This window comes from Microcebus murinus, chromosome 13 (genome assembly GCF_040939455.1).
Source record: "Microcebus murinus isolate Inina chromosome 13, M.murinus_Inina_mat1.0, whole genome shotgun sequence".
Lineage (NCBI taxonomy): Eukaryota > Metazoa > Chordata > Mammalia > Primates > Cheirogaleidae > Microcebus > Microcebus murinus.
Genome location: NC_134116.1, coordinates 72,011,839 through 72,032,766, shown reverse-complemented (window position 1 = coordinate 72,032,766; position 20,928 = coordinate 72,011,839). Strand labels below are relative to the sequence as shown.

General features: G+C 39.7%; 1 protein-coding gene across 3 annotated transcripts in view; it reads right to left on the bottom strand.

Moving 5' to 3' along the window:
- The window catches only part of STARD13 (StAR related lipid transfer domain containing 13), a 214,291-nt gene that overhangs the window by 44,741 nt on the left and 148,622 nt on the right, over positions 1–20,928 (bottom strand). For all 3 annotated transcript variants that reach the window (XM_020290435.2, XM_020290434.2, XM_076009497.1), the window contains exons 2-3: positions 10,664–10,735; positions 8,939–9,020 (exon numbers count right to left, since the gene is read on the bottom strand). In XM_020290435.2, the coding sequence (XP_020146024.1) occupies positions 8,939–9,020; positions 10,664–10,735 (154 nt within the window). The remainder of the gene's footprint in view (positions 1–8,938; positions 9,021–10,663; positions 10,736–20,928) is intronic.

The window sequence follows — 20,928 nt, the reverse complement described above, 5'->3', positions numbered from 1 at the left end:
CTGAAAACTGGTAGAAAGTCCCTTGTATGCCCAACAGACAATAATGGGGGTGAGGTGTGGTCAGCAGAAAATGGAGTGCACACAAGACTGCCCCGCACACAGGAGGGAGGACCAGAGAGAGGATGCCCATGGCCCAGGAGGACGGCCCAGGAGGACAGCCTGGAGCACAGGAGCAGAGAGCTCATGCAGAGGGGCCAGAAGAAGGCTGGGCAGCTGTGTGCTGGGAGAGCCCGGGAGTCCACGCTATAACAGAAATCTGGGGGAGACGGCCAGCAGCCTTCTGCCCATGGATGTACAGGAACCCATAGGACCCTTTCTCTCCACGTGTTTTAGATTCATACTTGACATCTAAGCTGCCAAACTTCAGATTGGTCATGAGGTCACCCTCACTGATTTAATGGCCAGTTTCCCGTGATATTTCTAATATTCCTGCCAAAAGCATGAGAGGAATAACAACCAGGGGTACAAGTTCATCTCTTGCGGACGATTCTGATTGCAGCCCGGCAGCCTGAACTTCTCACCCTGGCTCCCGAGTCCGGGGCAGGAGGTATCTAGCCCTGTCTGCCGGGGCGTGTTCTGGGAGGGGCCCTCAAAGACATTCAAGAACCAGAGTCACTGAAGATGTGTTCCCAACCCAGCGATCAGAGGCCAGCGAGTCAGGGAGCAGCTCCTCCTCTCTGGGCCACAGCCGCAGGGCCTGGGAAAGGTCTCCACGCTGGCGGGGTTTAGAAAAATACAGGTTCTGGAGCGCAGGGTGGATATGCTATGCCAAACAGACAGTGCTGGTATGCAACTCTGGGAGGGTGGGGTCTTTTGAAAATCACAGGCCATCCACCAGGAGGGTTTTATGATGTCTGAGGGGTAAAAAACCAAAAGAGTGTAGTCGGGAGTCGGCAAGTGGCTGCCACCTGCCACTCTGGAGCCAGGGGAAGGCCACGCCTCTGCTCCACCCAGCTCTTCATTCTGGCTGTTCTATGCAATGGTCAGGCTGCAGCAGGGATACTGACCTCCCTTCCAGCCCATATACCTTACAACAACTGCCTATGACATGGGCTGAGATGGGGGCAAAAGCAGTTAAGCATCAACTGGTCTAGTTATACCAAGAAAATTAAGTATGTGCATGCTGTCCAGGCAGGGGATATATGTGTGGAACTGTGTGATTTTATTTGGCTTGTATGAGAAAATCATTTTAGATAAGTGATATGCTCCACTGACCACGGTTTTAAGGAATAGCATAATCTTTCTTGTCCAATCAATGAAGGATGATGGCCAAAGTGGGCCAAGGGTAAAGAACTCAAAAAAAAAAAAAAAAAAAAAAAAGTCCAGGTTTTCTTGGACTTCTTTAGTTTGTACAATTTCAGACAAATTTTATATTCACATATGCTTGTATGGGAAAAATTGGATGGGATGTCCTTACTTAGCTTCTTAACTGTTTACAACCATTGCATCTGATCCAGATAATTTCCCTAGTGAGAACTAGTCCAAGTTGAAGTAAGGGTCACAGCTAGAGATTTCTGAGAGAGTTTCAAACACTGAAAGCAAAGCAAAAGCAAAAGCTGGTGGGAAGGGCCAGATGGACCCACCCACCCACACACTGATGCCATGGGGGCTCCTTCCCTTCCGTTCCCCAGTGCCCAGTCTTGGTCCTCTTTTCTTATTTTGCTCCCTCCTTCTGCTGTTCTCGGGTGACCTCACCCACTCTCAGGCCCTCCAGACCCTCATGTGTTGGTGATGTCACATCTGTGTTCATCAGAGGCCAAGCTCCAGGCCCACATAGGGACATCTCTACCTCAGTTCTGCTCCTCAACCCACCACATCTCCCCTCCAGCCCCGCCTAGGCCTCTTCCTGCTCCAGGTGCTCCCTGCCTCAGGGAAGGGCATCTCCACCACCCAACTGCTCAAACCAGGAGGAGTCTGATCACTCTTAATTCTGAATAACACTGCCACCACCTAAGCGTTCAATGTAAACAGAGTTGAGCACACGGCTTACACCACTGCACAACGACACTCCCTAAATGCCAGCCATTATCATCTGGCAAAGCAAGGTGTTTTTGAAAACATTGCTTATGTTTTTAATGATGCAATACCAATACTTAAAAATTATATATAGAGAAGTGAGTAACACTAAAAATATAAGGTCCCTCTTTCCCCCTCAATCTCCTGCTGATTTTGTAGCTTCTTGTTATTCTTCCTGAAAGTTTAGGCATATAAAAGTCATTTCGAGCCGGGCGCGGTGGCTCACGCCTGTAATCCTAGCTCTCTAGGAGGCTGAGGCGGGCGGATTGCTCAAGGTCAGGAGTTCAAAACCAGCCTGAACAAGAGCGAGACCCCGTCTCTACTATAAATAGAAAGAAATTAATTGGCCAACTGATATATATAAAAAATTAGCCGGGCATGGTGGCGCATGCCTGTAGTCCCAGCTACTCGGGAGGCTGAGGCAGAAGGATTGCTCGAGCCCAGGAGTTTGAGGTTGCTGTGAGCTAGGCTGACGCCACGGCACTCACTCTAGCCTGGACAACAAGGCGAGACTCTGTCTCAAAAAAAAAACAAAAAAACAAAAAAACAAAACAAAACAAAAAGTCATTTCGAGTAGCTGGTTGGAAAAGGTCAATGTTTTATACGAAACAATATATACCAGAGAATTCCCCTATCTGTGACCCTATCCTGTCCTTTCTTGACTGTACCCCAAGCCTTGCCCTACTCTAGCCTGACCTCACCCCAGGCTAGCACTGGGGTGAGGTCAACAGTGCAGGCTGGGGGTGGGGATGAAGATGCCTTCCCTGCACATTCATTTAGTTAAAAAATAAATAAATAAAAGCTAAAAGTTCAAACCAGCCACATCAAAATTTCATGTGTTCTTGCCTGGGTAATTACTACTACCATTTACTTAGCTGTTAGTGGGCAAATTATTTCACACTTTTGTGCCTCAGTTTCCTCTTGTAAAACAGGAATGTGGCTAGAGCCTGTCTTATGGGGTTGCTATGAGAATTCTATGAGTGAATATTTGTCAAATTCTTAAGAGCAGTGCCTGGTACATGGTGAGCACTTTGTAGGTGTTTTTAAAGAAATAAAATAACTGTGTATTGGGATTTGTATTTATTTATAGACTCAAGATTCTAAAGGTAGAAGTGGTCATTATATCACCCCAGTGACTTGTCAAGGATTCAATAATCCAGTTTATTGTCACATATTATTATGTGGCACAGTAATATAAGATGTAATATTGCACATTTTCTGTGATAAATATTCTAAAAGGGAATGTTTAAAATACATGATCAGCATTCATAAAGACTACTGCAATCTAATATACTTCATGTTATTTAACATACCCAAATCAAGTATAGGCCTTTGTGCACAGAGGTAAATTGTAAATATTGTTCTTGTCAGGACTCCCCTGCCCCATAGGAAACTAATTGTCATTCATTATCCTTTAAAATATGAAGGGCAATGATAGATTCTTGTATAATCCTAACAAATACCATAGCTCCAACAAGCAGTACTGAACAAGGTGAATGCCCTTGTTTTACACATGGTATAATTAACTAGTATTTATTAATAACACAAATTATGCAAATGGTTTATACTGGCTTAACATTAAATTAGCTGTCATCTTGAGCATCAAGGCCCTTAGCAGCCTGAATGAATACTGCACACCAAAATGGTAATAGAACATATCGCTTTTCCTTTAAAAAATTTCATTCCGGAGCTTTGGTTTGTTGCAATTTGCCTTAAAGATGACAAACATTGCAAGCTATTTTGAAACCTTGGCTATTTCTACATTCTGATATAGTGACAGTTTCAATTAGCTCACCTATGTACTTAAATGTGCAATTAGCTTTTTATGACTCACAGGAGAAAATATTTTTCAGTTAAGAATTCAGTTGAAACATCAGAGTTATAACTATGATTATTAAAATAATAGAGAGTAGTACACTCTCCTGCCTTGCAGAAACAAATATTTACAGAGCGCCTACTATGTGCTGGTCTTGTCAGCATTGCTGGAGCAACAAGGAGATACAACTGTCATTTTGGAGGTCACACCTTCAGCCAACACAGCAAACCTGTCTAGTTTATGGGGCCTGGATGAGAGCTACAAAAAATAAAAATAAAAAAGAAAGAGAGAGCTACACATACACATATTTGGGGCCAGGCCGAGGTCCCCTCTGCCAACCATATCCCTAGAACAATATATACTTCCAAACCAATCAAAAAAGGTAACAGTATTTAAACAACTTTCCAAGAGCAAATTGGGACCTAGAGCACTAACTGTCTGTCTGCACAAGACAGATACTTGCAGAAAACCAAAGGGGAGTAAAATTCTCGTGGTGGCTGAGACTTTCAGGAGGTCTTCAGCTCTCTGGTCTCCCTTTGTCTACCTGGCATAAGTTACCTGCCTTCTGGATGTGATTCCCTTTATGACCTGCATTAGCTCAGCATTTCAAGGCGAGATGTAGAGCCCGCAAAGCTTTAAAAATAAAACAGAGACAGCTCCATCTCTAAGTCTACGGCGCACAAGGAAGAAAACGAATAAAATCACAGCCCCCTGCTGCTCTCTTGGCATGAATCATGACTTCCCATCTGAGTGGGCGAGTATCTAATGAACCACTCATCAATCTCAAAGTTTTAGAAGTGCTGTCCTTCCTTTCTGGCTGGAGATCTTCCTTCTGCCTGCTTTCCGCTATTTGCAACTTGGGAAATCTGTCTTGGTGAAACTTGCAACGAAGGGAAAGAAATTCCACACTTTTTAGCCAAGACAGCTCTATCTGTCTACCTACTCTGCCTGCTTCCTTTGATCCATCCCAGGCGCGACTACTCCTTTGGCCTCAGTTCTACCCACAGCTCCTACGCCCCGAGAATCTCAGTTCACACACCTCCAGCCAAATGGTTTTCTTGCTTCGCAATATTTTTGGAGACACAGCTCCTGTAAGAATTATTCCACTTATAACAGCCTCTGCCGCTCTAACCATTTTTACACAGCTGGGCCCTCACCTAGAGCGCTGCGGTGTCTCGCATTGGAGCCCTTCCCCATGTTGATGTGGCTATGCCTTTCAGGGTATGTATGTACAGGCTGCATCATGATGGCTCATGGGCTCTACAAGAGAAGACTTCCTGATTTTTCTGACACTAGAAACTTTATATCTCTAAATGATTTTGTATTAATTGTACTGGCTGATTCCTGTAATATGTCGGAAAGACTTTTTTTTTTGTCATTAAAGCACAGACTTTGATGGAAAAGCCTATAACTTAGTCAAGGCATCTCAGATCACATGCAGCTGTAAGCAGATAAGGATTTACCACCCACATGTCTGAGAGTCAAAGTTTGGCCCACTAAGCCACATACATCATCCTGTGAATAGAACTGCACAATCAGAGACAACGTTTGCCCCTGCAATTCCCATTTAAAAATATGTAATAGAATTTTTATTTTTGGTTTAAAAAAATGTAATCTTTCATTAACAGTTGAGACATGAATTCCTAAGGAAACTAAACTAAAGCTACTGGAAATAATGAATGAGTTTAGAAGACTACAGTATACAAGGACAACATACCAAAAAACATTATATACTAGCAATAAACAACTGGAAATTAAAATGATAAAAAACTATGCCATTTACAATAGCACCAGAAGCATGAACTCCTTAGGTACAACCAGTGTTTACTATCCACATGCTGAAAACTACAAATTGCTATTGAAAAATATCAAAGGAGACCTAAATAGAGACATACACTGTGTTTATTAATATGAAGGCTAAATATTGTTAAGATATCAATTCTTTCCAAACACAATTCAACACAATCCACATCAAAACCCTAATAAGGTTTTTAAAATAGTTCTTGACAATATTGACAAGTTGTTCTAAAATTTACATGGAAAGGCATAGGCACTAGAATAGCCAAAATAATCCTGGCAAAGAAAAACAAAGTTAAAGGACTTGCATTATTGGATGCCAAGATTTACTTAAAGCTAAGTAGTCAAGAAGGTGTCATATTTATGAAAAGACAGACACAAAGAAAAATAAAGCAGAATAGAGAATCTAGAAATAGACTCATACATATACGGTCAAAGACAATTCAATGAAGCAGTACAATTTTCAACATGGAGCTGAAACAATTGGACATTGTTATGCAAAAAAATGCATCTTGACTCATATCTTGCACCTTTTACAAAAATGAACTCAAAATGGACCATAGACCTAAATATAAAACATAAATCTATTAAACTTCTAGAAGAAAAACAATAGGATAAAATAGTTGTGACCTTATGTTAGGCAAGGATTTCTTAGAAATGACATTAAAAACATGGTAAAAATAGATAAATTGGACTTCAGAAAAATTCAAAACTTTTGTTCTGTGAAAGACATTGCTAAGAGATTGAAAAGATGAGCTATAGACTGGCAGAAAATATTTATAAAACACATCTGACAAAGGATGTATATCTAGAACATGTAAAAACTCTCAAAACTCAACAATAAGAAAACAAACAATACAATTAAAAATAGACAAAAGAGGTGAACAGATACTTTGCAAAAGAAGATATGTGGATGGCAAATAAGACATGAAAAGATGGTCAACAGTAATAGTAAGAAAGTGCAAATTAAAATTACAAAGAGATAACACTGGACATCTACTAGAATGTCTAAAAACAACAAAACAAAATGAAAACTGACAATACCACGCTCTTAAAAAGATGTGGAGCAATTGGAACTTTCCATGTATTGTTGGTGGGAATACAAAATGGTATGATCACTCTGGAAAAATCTGTTGGTTTCTTATAAAGTTAAAATAGACTTATCATATGGACACCACAATCTCATTCCTAGGATTTTATCCAAAAGAAATAAAAACTTATGCTCGCACAAAAACTTGAATATGAATGTTTAGAGTGGCTTTATAATCACCCAGACTGGCAACAACCCAAATGGCCTTCAACTGGTGAATGGATAAACAAACTGTAGTACATCCACACAATGGACTATTACTTAGAAATAGAAAGGACTGAACTATTGAAACACATAACAACATAAATGAATCTTAAACATATTATACTGAGTGAAAGAAGTCAGACTAAAAAGGTTACATACTGTTCAATTTCAATTGTGTGACATTCTGGAAAAGGCAAAACTATAGGAACCCTCCCCCCCCCCACACACACACAAAATCAACTCTTTCTGGGGATTGGGAGTAGAGGTAGAAGTTGATGATGAAATATATGTTCTATGTTCTAAATATAAGATATAAGACCAACTGGTGAATTGTGGAGGGTGATGGAGCTGTTCTGTATCTTGACTGTGGTAATGGTTACGTGGCTATAGGCATTTGTCAAAGATCCAAGAATTGGATACTGAACACAGTGAATTTTACTTTATGCATGTTGTACCTCAATTTAAAGAAAACATAATTTTGAAAATTCAATTGGAAAAAGATAATGTAACATAATGCAATTTTAAAAATAAAAATTATTTCTTTTTAATAAATGACAACTAGCAAAAAATACACTTGGTTAACACTAAGAGGGCGAACTCAGAATGAAGCACTGGTTGAATAGCTCCGAGTGGAATGAATGCTTATGAGGAGGAATCCACTCCTGCTTGGCAGGTATCATGGACATGCAGACGAGGAAAGCATTGCTTTTCCAATCCATTACCTTTAAAGAATCACAACCAAATCATCCATTCATCTCATAAACTCTCACAAATAGCATCTTGTGCTTGTTTATTTTCTTGTCCAAATAGCCTGTTCCTGTAATTTATGATTTGAAGAGTTCTTTGCTCTTCTGCCCACTTAAGCAAACCCACATTATTGTTTTCTTGAACATTAAGAGATCATTTCTTAACACAAATCTATTTTCTCTTTATATAGGAACCACAGAACGACCAGCTTGTGAACACAAAAACACATACATCTGAGAACCAGCAAGCCTAAAATTAGATTATTGGCACACTATTGTAACATACCTTGGTCTTGTCTATGTTGACAAAGTTGCTCATCATTACTTTTCCCTTAAATTACCACCTTTTCTATGCCAAATGCAGAATGTACTAGAAAGAGCACTGGATTGAAAGTTACAAAGACTGGAGTTTAAGGTCATTTTGGTCCCTACCTAGTTGTACGGCCTTGGTAAAATGACTCATTTCCCATGACTAATACCTCCAGCTCTGACCTCTTTCTCTAGGACTTTCGTTAGGAAGCTTCAAATGCCTATACACACACACCGATTCTCATGCAGCATTTCATTGTCCAGGGATATAGAGGCCGTTGGATCTTTTATTATTACCCAAATTGTCATTCTTACTTATTTGTTCTTGCATTCAGACCTCATTTCTTCAACTAGGTTTCTTCAACTGGACCATACATTATTTTAAGGGAAGAAAATGGTTCATGTATACACCTTTGTATATCATACATCTATCATAGCAGAAGCTCAAATATGCCAGCTTGCTGATATAATTACTTGAGCTTACATAGCTCAGTTTGAGGATATAATCACCTGACTTTGCAAAAAACACAGCCAAGCTCGACATACTCATGGAGCTTTTCAGAGCCTTCCCTGATCACACATGCTGTGGCCACCAATGCTGTGACCCCCACTAACCCATTCATGCCCCACAATCACTGTCTGTGTCCTCATCTTGTTTTACTTTGTGCATAGCATTAACACTCTCTGAAATGTCCTTTCCTTCTCTCTTTCTTTCACTCACTCTCTTTTTCCTTTCTCTTTTTCTTAATCTATTGTCTGAAGCCGCCTACTAGAATTTAAGCTCCATGGAAACAGAAACTGATTATGCTTGCTGTAGTACACTTAGAACTTGGATCCATGGCCAGCACATAGTAGGCATTCAATAAATACTGACTGAATTATAGAAATCACCCCTCAATACAGTGATACCTACTGGAGATTGAACAATAGAAGGAAACAAAAATACCTTACATGACTTACCTGTAAAGAGGTTCTACAAGGTCCTTTTCAAGAAAATCATGATCGTTCTTGACAGCCACAATGTTGATGGGAAATTGTGAATCTGAAAGAGAAAGAACATGATGAAAAGATTTATCACCTTGTTTTATTCAAATGGGCATCAACATATGCAGGCCATCAACATCTGTACAAGCCACTGATTTTAATACCAGTTACTGCCCATCACCGTTGTTGGTAAAGTTTAAGAGAGCAGACAATTTTAATCGCAATAAATGCTTTTAAGAGTACAACATAAGTGTGAAATATGAGATCAAGCACTTGACCTTAGTAGGATTTAATACTAAGTGCTTGCGTTTTTATAGCTCATCTTCCTCATAGTCATAGGTTGACATGGACTTGGGGAAGAGTGTTTACACTCTTGCCATCCACCCAAGGTGTAGGTCACTGACTTCTATTCTCATGATTTTATGAAATACTAAGTTTAGCAGATTTTTTTTTCCCTCAAAAAGAAAATTTCAAAAAAATACCCAAAGCTCAATGGTCTCAAGAGTTTTCTTTTGCAGCAAAATCTTGAGTCACTTTGGAGTATCAGTGAAAAACTCAAACAACTTATTCCATCCAAAAAGAAGAAGAAATCTCAACACCATAACTTTTCTCCAACAGACTATTCCTGCCAACTTTGAAGGTCACAGGCAGTATTTGGAACATGGTGTTAATTTTGGGTATCTCACTCATGGAGGTAGCAATCTGGAGATCATTGGAATAGAGGCCAAGGGTAAATCTTACAAGGTTGGTTCATTATCATTATCTTGGCACTTTTTTTCTCTTTTTCATCTTATATTTTGTATCACCTACACCTTGCCAATCATGATAAATGTAAGGGTATCTAAATATGAGTGTGAGTTGGAAATAGAAAAAATTCCCTTTCTGATGAAAACAATAATGTGAGTGACTTCCAGACGGCACCAGGATGAAGACTGTCTTGTCCTGCTAGTGAGGGAGTGTGAGTAACAGGGAGAAACACACACAGGGAAGCCTGTCTGCCCTGGCCTTGAGTCCCGGCTCTATCCCTCCCTAGCTGTGGAACTGTGCACGAGTCACTTAACCCCTTTTGGGCCTCTGTTTCCCCATTTGTAAAACAGGGATGATGATAACTATATGACCTATCTTATGGGGGTCTCGTGACTGTTAGATGAACAGTATATATAAAGTGCTGGGAACAGTACCTAGCACACAGCTCTCTAGAAGTATTTGCTCTTACACTTGTTGCATTTATTCAATACATTTGGCTAACCTTAATTCTTAGCCATTTATGGACTCTTCATGTTTAAATCTCATAGTATTTTGAGTTTACAAACAGTGCACATTGCAGTGGAAAATATACCATTAAGGATTAAGAGACTGGGATTTTAGTTCTGACTCCTCCACCTTATAACCTTTGAAAAGTCACTTAATCTTTCAGCAAAGCTGCTGATGGCAGAACACTGGAAGGGGAACGAGAGTATGGGTCTGTGGTGAAGAGAGGAGAATAAGCAGTGGGCAGCAGAAAGTAGCATGGGGCTGGCAAGCCACACTCGTTTCTAAATTGGTATCAGGATAAGCCCTAGGCACTGCAAAGGCTGATGGGAAAAGAAAGCAAAGCAAAATGGTCAAGAAAAAAACCTGGAAGTCTAAACACCCCATAGCATACATGAGAATCATTATGGATTTATTGTCTCATCAGAGCGAAGAGAAGGGCCCGTGTACCTTCATATAACTGGGCGTATTGCGGAAACCCAGCCGCGCGGAGCCAGTCACATGCTTCCTTCGCCTCGATTTCTGAAACATACAAGAGAGGGAAAATGGTGAGTCCAACAGCCGCACCCTAGCACTCCGCCTTCTTAATCACGGAGACACTGGAGAGCTTTATGGGAGTTATTACAAAGCAAAATTGTTCCCAGGGAAGTCCGTATGAGCAGGCCTACCCAGGACTCGGGTAAAGTGAGGCAGGTGAGACAAAGGTGCTAGTTTCATGTCTACTAAGATTATCTTCTATATTGAGCCATAAGTATGTGGATAAAAACAAAACCACAGGCGACAGAACACAAAGGCTAAGTATCAGGCGGGGAAAATTGTCTTATTTATACACCAGGAAACCAGAGGACTAGGGGGAAGGAGGAAATACTTCTTTATAATCCATTTTTTTAAAATGGATTTTTTTAAAAAAAATTCAAAGATAAGGCTAAGCATGTTTATGCAACATTCCTTTATTCTTTCACTCTTGGGATAACACAAGAAAGACTGGATGGTCTATGAAAATGTATTTTCTCATGAAAAAAGGTATTACAAAAATCCAACGTATTTTTTTTTTTTTTAATTTCACTAATGGCCTCAATTCCCAATGCATTATAACAAGATGTTCATTCATCAGGCACATTGGAACAATTTCAAGCTTTGGAGTGCAACAGGGAAGAGGAAAGTTGACTATCCGGAACTGAAATTTGAGTTTGATGGGACTGCCAGAAGCTCTAAGGACCAAGCCCAAGAGGTTGAAACGTCCCTTGGGTGACCATTTTTGGAGTGGATGTACTGACGGCCCACCAGACCACCTGCCTGGGGAAGCTGCGGAGATGGGAAGAGCCTACAGTATGTGAACCAGGTCACTTTTTGACCTTGTGAATCCTGGATCATTTCCCAACCACAACTCTGTTAGATAAATATGCATTCAAGGGAAAAGAAGTTCATCTGTCAAAAGTCCAATTTCTCCAAATGAAATTAAACAGCCTATTGTAACAAGTCTTCACCACGGCCCCTTTCTCTGCTGTTAAGGATGGGTCCCTGTCAGGTCATTTCCATTTACTCTGACATTTGTTTCCTCCTCGTAGTCAAAGCTGGGGAGTACAGGGCGCTCCTGGGACCAGTGCACAAAACCGATCTCCACTGACACCTCCCTGGGCCAGATAATACCTCAACGTTGAAAGTCAGTGTCTGTGCAGCAAGATGTTGGATGTGACAGCTATTTTGGTATATGTCAGGAAAAGAGACCAAAGGCCAGATCTTAGTCAGGCCCCAACAGGAAGAGCAAAAACCTACAGCCCGTTTCCACCGATCTGGTTAGATCTAGATTGAAATTTGTCATTAAATTTGGGGAAACAGAGCCTGCGGTGGCTCCCATCCCAGAGCGCCTGCTTCCCTTGGCATCCTTTCATCTGCTGACACTCGAGGGACTGAGTTTCTAAAGCTCAAGTTTTGTGTCAGATGTGAGGGTTTTCCACGTAATTTCAGTCAGCACAGATACACATTCTGCCATGTGCACGTGGCTCAGAAATACCCAGAGCCCAAGCTGGAAACAAACGTTTCTGTCAGGAGGGGAGTCTCTGAGTTCCCCAAGCACTGTTGAGATCGGAGCTTCCTCTGAATTGTGCTGCACTGGCTAACTTGGGCTTTCCCTTCGGAAGGGACGAAAGGCAACGATTGATTGTGTCGCTCGAGAGTTCTACTGAGCGCTCGATTGGGAGTCCTTATGTGAAGGACTTTGATAACCACACAAACATTTCAGAGGAAGTAGGAAACCCATATTCTATTTGTAACTTGTAGAAAATGTGGCCAGTCGCTCCTGATAAAATGTTGCCGTATAACTTTTCAAGCTTCAGCTTTGCCTTCACTATAATACAGTGGGGATAGAAATGAGAAGATGTCTAATGTCTAGACATGCTGTAAACCTAATACCAGTCAACAAGTCTTAGAAACACAGAATTCTGCATTGTCTCTTTGAACTACATGAATACTATGCGTCTTCTATTTTATTATTACTTTTACTACGATCAAAATGTTAAGCTAAATTGTTCACTCAAATAAGTTGATTTTTTAACAGGTAGGCATTTAGCTTTTAGGTCTCAGAGAATCAAATAATGACAAAAACTGCAATTTGTAAATGATAATGAATCAGAAGAAGCCACATTCCAGCTGTGGCAGAAGGCCCTTTGGGCCAATGTTCCCCAACACCCAATTTACCATACTATTTGCCCAAACATCCCTCAAGCCCTCACCCTCCTTCTACATCCCCCAACCCTAGCTGTAGGCCCAGCATCTTGGTATCTCAACTTTTATAACAAACTCTCATTTACCAGTTGATGACAAAGAAACCAACAAAATAATCTGACATAATTAACCACAATCAAGTTTGACTTTGCCCAGCCAATTGAGTTGGGAGAAGGTAAAACTGTTTTATAATTATTATCAATTCCTTACAGTCCCTACTAACTCTTATCAGCCAAATGCTCATGTTTTCCCCAGGGCCCTTGCAGTGGCCAAAATGACTGGAGAATTAAAAAGGAATCATTATTGCCAGTGTCATCATTTCACAAGGATCTACCTAATGAGATTTAAATGACATCTGAAGAGCAAAGTGTGAAAATTCTCTTTTTTACTATGCTCTTGGTAGCCAGTGTAATATTATGTGAAAACATGAAAAGCTATTAAAATCCCATTTCGACAGTTTTATTTGTTCTCCACTTGCAATCTTTCCTGCCCCTGCAGTAGCTCCAGGGCTACGAGGCAAAGCATCAACTCATGTACGTGGGGTGGACCCAGAGAATGCCTTTGGACAGAAGGACCCACAGGTCTCTACCAAGGTTACTGCACTACTTTGCTGGGGGAAAACAATCCATTTGGCTTGGTGTCATGATAGGATTTCAATAGCACTTTTGTCATTATTCTGGGTAATAATCATTTCACTTTTACTCTCTAACAGGTGTCTATTTTTGCCTGTCCAACATCCTTCCCCACTTCTTCCGATAACAGACCCTCTCTAAGCAAGGAGCCTTCTTCTATATGGTTTATGTGGGACTGACAGCCTTGCTACCCAACCACACACCCTAACCCTAAGATCAACACCCATGCAGGGGTGGCCTGTCCCTCACCAGCACCTCATCCCCCTTGGTCTAAGGAGACAGAGGAGATTAGGGACCTTAAGTCAACAGTCCTATGAGAGTTGAAATCAGCTGGATGAAGAGGGAGGTACCCACTGTATCAACTGGAAGCTTGGTTTGCACAGAAACCAAGCAAACCCTTTCACTTGTTTACTCCATAAATTCAGTCAATGGTTTGGTGCTAGGCACACTCTCTGCCACATAGCTGTCACTCCACTTGAGGAAAGGTCACTGCATCAATTGCCTTATCTATATACGCTTAGAACATGATGTGACACATTACCATGGACCTGAGAACAAAGGTGCTGTGGAAACAAACCATGGCCTGTGATAGGTTTTTTACAAAGCATTATCATGTTTCTTTTTTTTTTTTTTTTTTTTGAGACAGAGTCTTGCTTTGTTGCCCAGGTTAGAGTGAGTGTCGTGGCATTAGCCTAGCTCACAGCAACCTCAAACTCCTGGGCTCAAGCAATCCTTCTGCCTCAGCCTTCCGACTAGCTGGGATTACAGGCATGCGCCACCATGCCCAGCTAATTTTTTCTATATATATATTAGTTGGCCAATTAATTTCTTTCTATTTATGGTAGAGACGGGGTCTTGCTCTTGCTCAGGATGGTTTCGAACTCCTGACCTTGAGCAATCCGCCCGCCTCGGCCTCCCAGAGTGCTAGGATTACAGGCGTGAGCCACCGCGCCCGGCCATGTTTCTTAAGTATACATGCTCAGCGTTGAAAACGTGCTAAAAAATACAGGAAGCCTCAATGAAAAGAAAAAAGTCAAATCTTGTCCCATTATTAACACATAATTTGATATATGTTATCTGTCAAAATGTAATATGGTTAATATCTTTGGTTGACTGCTTTTTACACATAATAATGCATTGTGAATATTTTCCCATAGAATGATATTGTTTGTAAAAAATGGGAAATTCACTTTGTTTTGAGAATGATGCTCATTTTTTAAATACTTGAATTTTGAATACCGCCAACTGCATTTCCCTGCAGGGAGATTATAACAAGAGCAGCCAAGAGAAAACAGTTTGGTAGGACCTCACCAATGCAGAACGATTGAAGGGAAGGCTGGAAGTCTATGTGAGTTAAAACAGATTTACAAGCTGTTTCTTTAAAGAAACGTCATTTGGTGACTTGGATACAAATAGTCAGTGGGCAGGAGGCAAGATGGCCTCATCAAGTAGGGGTTATACTGAGCACAGCAAATTTGCAACCCAGGTTTGCAGGCCTCATCTCAGGTTACAATCTCATTGTATTTTTAAACTGGTGCTTCTTGCGTGCTTGGGAACAGTGTGTTCTCTTAGCTAAGCATTTTAAGTACATGTACACTTTGGTTTACATTATTCTCAGCACAACAAATACTTTTCCCATAGCTAACCCATAGGTATTGAGTATTCTTTATCAATGACCAAAATTTCAAATTTAGGGCCAACTTGAAATTTATTATCATCAGAAATTTAGCTGGCTAGAAAGAATCTGTTCCACCGTGGAAAGTTTATGAAATCATTATATACGAGCACACGTATTTATGCTGTTCTTACAAATCTCCTTGAATTTCCATAGACAAACTGGCTCCAATTTAAGTAGGTCTTCTCTCCTAAATGGTCATTAAAAGGACTCAAGAGAAGTAGGGGAAGAAAGCGTGATCTTTGTGTGATTTAGGAAAGGAAGCTTGAGAACAGTGTTCTGTTTTTTGATTTCAACTGGCTAACTTGGTGGGCACCCTGTTTCTGAAAGATTACGGTACCACCAAGCTCAGCAGGATTACTCAGCCACCACAAGGAGTCTACAGTGGATGCAATTATCACTGTTAAAGTATATCAGAGGTATTAAGGTTTCAACGAGCTTTCATGGTTGTTGGCTTAGGATAATTTATATGGCTGAGTTAGCTTCATTATTAATGTACTACTTAAGGAGAATGACTTCTTTGTCTTCACACAGAATTTTTCGAGTGAAGCCTCTATTTGTTGAAGGTGTATTTCTTTGGCCATACACTAGGCCAGTTTTGTTAAAAATCAATGCCAGGATATCCATCCCATCTATATATGGACATGAATAATGCAATCATTAATATTACGTAGAACCACACACGGGCACCACAATCATCCCAGGAGGGTTTATAACCTTAATCACAGGTACAGGATGGAATGTCAGGTTTTTAGTAGTAACAGACCTTGATTTGGATCCTGTGGCATGGTGTCAGGATATATCTTTTTGTACTTTTAAAATTATCTATTATAATACATTATTTTGATGTGCAAAAGGCCTGAATGAATAAGTCTTAAATGTATACCAAGTAGAATTTTTTCTCCTAACAGCATAACATTTTCTTTCTATGATATTTTAAATCACTAAGAGGAGTTAAAATACAGGTTATTTAGAATAAATTAAAGATTATTAATCGTTGAATACTCAAAACAGTGAATCAACTTATGAATACCGACTTTATTGCCCATAATTTCAGGCAACTTTTTCCTTGATGTGTAACAATTATCTCATTGTCAGCAACTATGTAACTGTAAGAGGAAGAAATCTGGAAGAGCCACACTTGCTGTGACACCTAATTGTATTCAGTTAAGACAGAGATTCCTGGCCGGGTTTATGTGGACTTCTTTCCCAAAAGCAAGAGTCATAGACATAATATTCCTTCACCAATTCTAAACACTAGCCTTATTTCCCAGACCTTGAAATATCTTCTGCAGTTTGCATTCATAGCAAACCTAGTCACTTAAAATAATTTCTCTTAGAGTAAAAGAGGATCGATCAAATGCTGTACCTAAGTAGTGGGTTTGTTCCTAGTCACTCAAGAGTTGTTTTTAATCACTCTTTTTCAGCCTGGTTGGGGAAATCATATATATAATACAATATATATCATATAACATGTGATATATATCATGATATATGTGACATAACACATGATATTATATAATATACACATAACATATATGTATAAATCAAATATATTATGCACATTATTTATTTTAAATTATTAAATATATAGTTAAAACATATATATACTGTATATACACAAACACATACACTTTGTTTTTCCTTATATGTCCCCAAAGGTCCCCTGCCCTTTCCAGTTGCTATGTGATTTGCAGTTCTCTGCTAGGCCATATGACCCACTTTGGCCAGTGAAATGTGAGCAGAATTAACATGTGCTAGTTCCAAGCAAAATACTTCATGGGCCATCCCCTCATTCTGCCAGCTGTCCTGCTCTTTTCCCTCCACCATGAGTCTAGCAGGTCTTTGATGGAACTATTCCTTCAGCCTGGGTCTCAGAATGATGACACTGGGGACAGAGGCACAGCAGAGTAGCTGCTGACATGGAATGTAAGCGACAAATGCAATTCTTTTGTTTTATGGACCTATAACTCGGGGGACAATTTGTTAAAGGGGCATAAGCCAGCATAAGCTAATGTAACGCAGCTGCCAGCTATTCATTCTATAGCCGAAGGGTGTGGAAGGCGCTATGAACCTGTATTTGAACTTGAAGCTGTTGCTGGATGTCTGTTAGTTGTGGCATAGAAATGAACAGTCAGTCTCAGTAATCACTTCTGCTTGGAATTCTGCTTCCCTGCCCACAGCGCATGGCCTACATGAATTCAAAAAAGTGTGTAAATGATCTTCACATGCATCCACATGTGTGAGAGTACACACACACATACATCTGCACCACAGAAAATCAAAAGTTCAGTGGTAATTGAATAAGGAAACTCTTCAAGCATATAAATACTATTTTCCATGCACATATTCCCTATAGTATTTACAAAAATTTTACAAATCCCCCAACCCCAATCAATCTCAAAGAAAAAGCCGAAAATATATGCTCTCCCAGCCAAATAGTTTCTGACCAGATTGTTTTGACTCAAGTTTTCCATGAGGCAGAGTAGTTCTTTATTCTCCTCTTTCATTTGGTACAGATTGTTCCCATCAGGCGCTTGTGGTATTTCTTAGGGAGGCTGCATACATACACGAGCGTGTGAGCATCTGCAGCTTTTTGAAGTTGTGGAGCCACTGCCTACCACTAAATCCCATGAGATTCTTCAAGATGGAGGCAGTTAAGCAACTGAAATGCAAGGTAGGGAGCAGAGAGTTGATTCAGACAATTAGGAAGAAGGTCATAATATGTAGGCTTTGTCCAAAGTGCCTCCATGTTGACCCACCAAGCTATGGAATAGAGTCTTCAGTAACCCTTCCTGGGACAAGTGCATGAGATTCTGGAGATGGTCTTAGTCTTGGTCTCTCTCTCTCTCTCTCTCTCTCTCTCTCTCTCTCTCTCTCTCTCTTCTCTCTCTTTCTGACTCACTTTCTCTGGCTTCTGTTGGAAAGATGGTGAATAAGAGTCCATGGTAGCTTACTAGATATTGGCGTCCAGAGCAGAAGCTCTAACTTCCACTAAGTGTCAGAATGGCTCATGAATATTCACCCTGTTTCATGTTAATGACTTTTTCCCTTGGGGAAAAGCAAGTGATTTGGACTAGTCCTGCTACCACTAGGAAGTAAGATTTCTTGGCTTTTGACAGGTACTCTATCATCCTACATTGTTTCAAGACTTTTATATTTTAAATGCTAAAAATATCATGCATGTTTTTACGGAATCAAACTCCTTCTGTACTTGTTTTCAGATATATCTGAATGTCTATACAGAGGTTATCTGCTGTTCGATTTGCTTAGCTCAACTCTTTTATAGCTCTGGGTACTCCAATTATCCCAGAAGCTTTCATGGTATCAGGGAAAACTTTGCTATGTAGGCAAAAGAAGGAGCACAGATTCTGTTAGGATAAAGTCACTCCAAGAATTCCGCAGGCCCTTTCCAATTCTTTCACTCCTTGTAGGGTTGTCATGGCAAGATGCAACTTGGCCAAAGCTTCTGATTCCTTTCTCAAGGGTTTCTGCAACTGTAATACCTGGGTCGATCAAAACTAATTTTTTCTTAATTTAATTCCAAGGAATGTTTTGCACAACTCAAATATCAGTATATTATCTGACTATACACAAAAACTGGATATTGTATATATATATATATATATATATATATATATATTTTATTCCTTGGCAATGGCTCAGATTGGTAAATAAAATGTTTACTGAGAATTTTTCGATGTGTCTTTGCCAGTTTTCTGAACTCCTTTCTACTTGTCTTCTAAATGTAGGCAATAGTATTGGCTGTGTGAATGATTTTCTAAATATACATCACTCATTCCAGAAAATAAGGGTCAGATTCAAGAAATTAAATTGTTATTAGGTTTTAAGCTGCTGATTCATTTTTCTCCATGTTCTTCAAGGCCAAAGAGACTGCTGAGCCTAGAGGTTTGCTAAGTATTGGGATTTTTATTTTGTAGTTTATTAATAAATATTATATATTGCATATTCCTTATAGAAGGAAATTTAAGATGAGTCAGGTAGTTGAAATAGCTCTACTGAATTTGGGATGGAGATTAAGCTCCTAACTGAATGGGTGGAAAAATTAGCTGGCATTGTTGGAACTTCCTTTTTTTTTTTTTTTTTTTTTTGAGACAAGGTCTCACTGTGTTGTGCAGCCTGGAGTTCAGTAGCATGATCATATCTCACTGCAGCCTCGGACTCCTGGGCTCAAGCAATCCTCCTGCCTCAGCCTCCGCGAGTAGCTGGGACTACCGGCACATGCCATTATACCTGGCTAATTTTCCTATATTTTTTTAGAGATAGGGTCTTGCTATGTTGCTCAGGCAACATAGTACCTCAAGCACTCCTCCTACCTTGGCCTCCCAAAGTGCTGGGATTACAGGTGTGAGCTACCATGCCCAGCCTGGAAACCCCTTTATTCATCAGACAGAGTGATGCATTCATGATTTGTGTCATGCTATGATATAACCACATGGCATATTGATATTAAGGTCAATTGAGGTATCCCATAAACATATTACAAATGCAATCAAATAGGTAAAAAATAGTTACACAAACTATAAAAATGTTTTGAAAATTTAAAATATAATAAAAGTCTAGAAACTCTTGAATATTTCAAATTATATAGTAGATAACATAAAATTTTAAATAATTTGCTGGGTCTTTATAATTATTGTCACAAAATCTTAATTGGCCCTCTTCAAATTTGAAATTTAAGAAAAAAGGAAACGGCAGAAGGACACACCATACCATGTAAAGATACAGTTACTTCTCAATGAAAGCCCAGGTAGCTACCTCGTCTAATATGAATATAATTTAATTCCCTGGCTAGCATTGGTGGATATAATAATTTTCATTAATATCGTCAATATGATGGTCTTGGCTAAAATGCTTGCCCAAATACTCACTGAATTCAGGGATAAAAGGATTATTTTCCCCAACAATAGACAAATAAGGGATAAAAGTGATTTAAAATTCTTCCTTAAATAAAATCTAATAGAAGAACAGCTCAGTGTAAACCTAAGACATGAAACAAACACACACACTCAAACCAAGGCTAAAGTATACTCAGGAGGAAAGAACACAAACCAAATCTGCAATTTTAAGGCATTACCAAAGACCATTTCCTTATTAAAATACCAGCAAAAATGGGCACTATTGAAAAATTTTGGTGATGTTAGTTGCATAATGACACTGAATTCTAGTGTACTGCACAGGATGGAAAATCCATCAGAGCCAACTCAAGGACTGCTGATCCAGAGACTGTGCTGGGTTTTAGCTGCCTTCAAGTATGGTGGTATGATACATGAGACATTGTCAAGTGAAGGCACTATATGCGTTTTTATTTTCAAAAATCTAATAAGAATAATTTCAATTTTCTGTTCCTAAGTAAAAAGATAAGCAGAAAGAATAAAAGGAAGGAAGGAAGGAAGGGAAAGGAAAGGAAAGGAAAGGAAAGGAAAGGAAAGGAAAGGAAAGGAAAGGAAAGGAAATGAAAGGAAAGGAAAGGAAAGGAGGAGGGAAAGTAAGGAGGGAGAAAAAAAATCACCATAGTTCTACCATCTAGAAATTGATTTACCTTTTGTTAGCAGAAAGTTTCTCATTCTTTTATTACAAAGATGTGTGTGTGTGTGTGTGTGCGTGTGTGTGTGTGTGTCTAGGTGAAGTATACAAGCTATTTTATATAATCTTTAAATAAA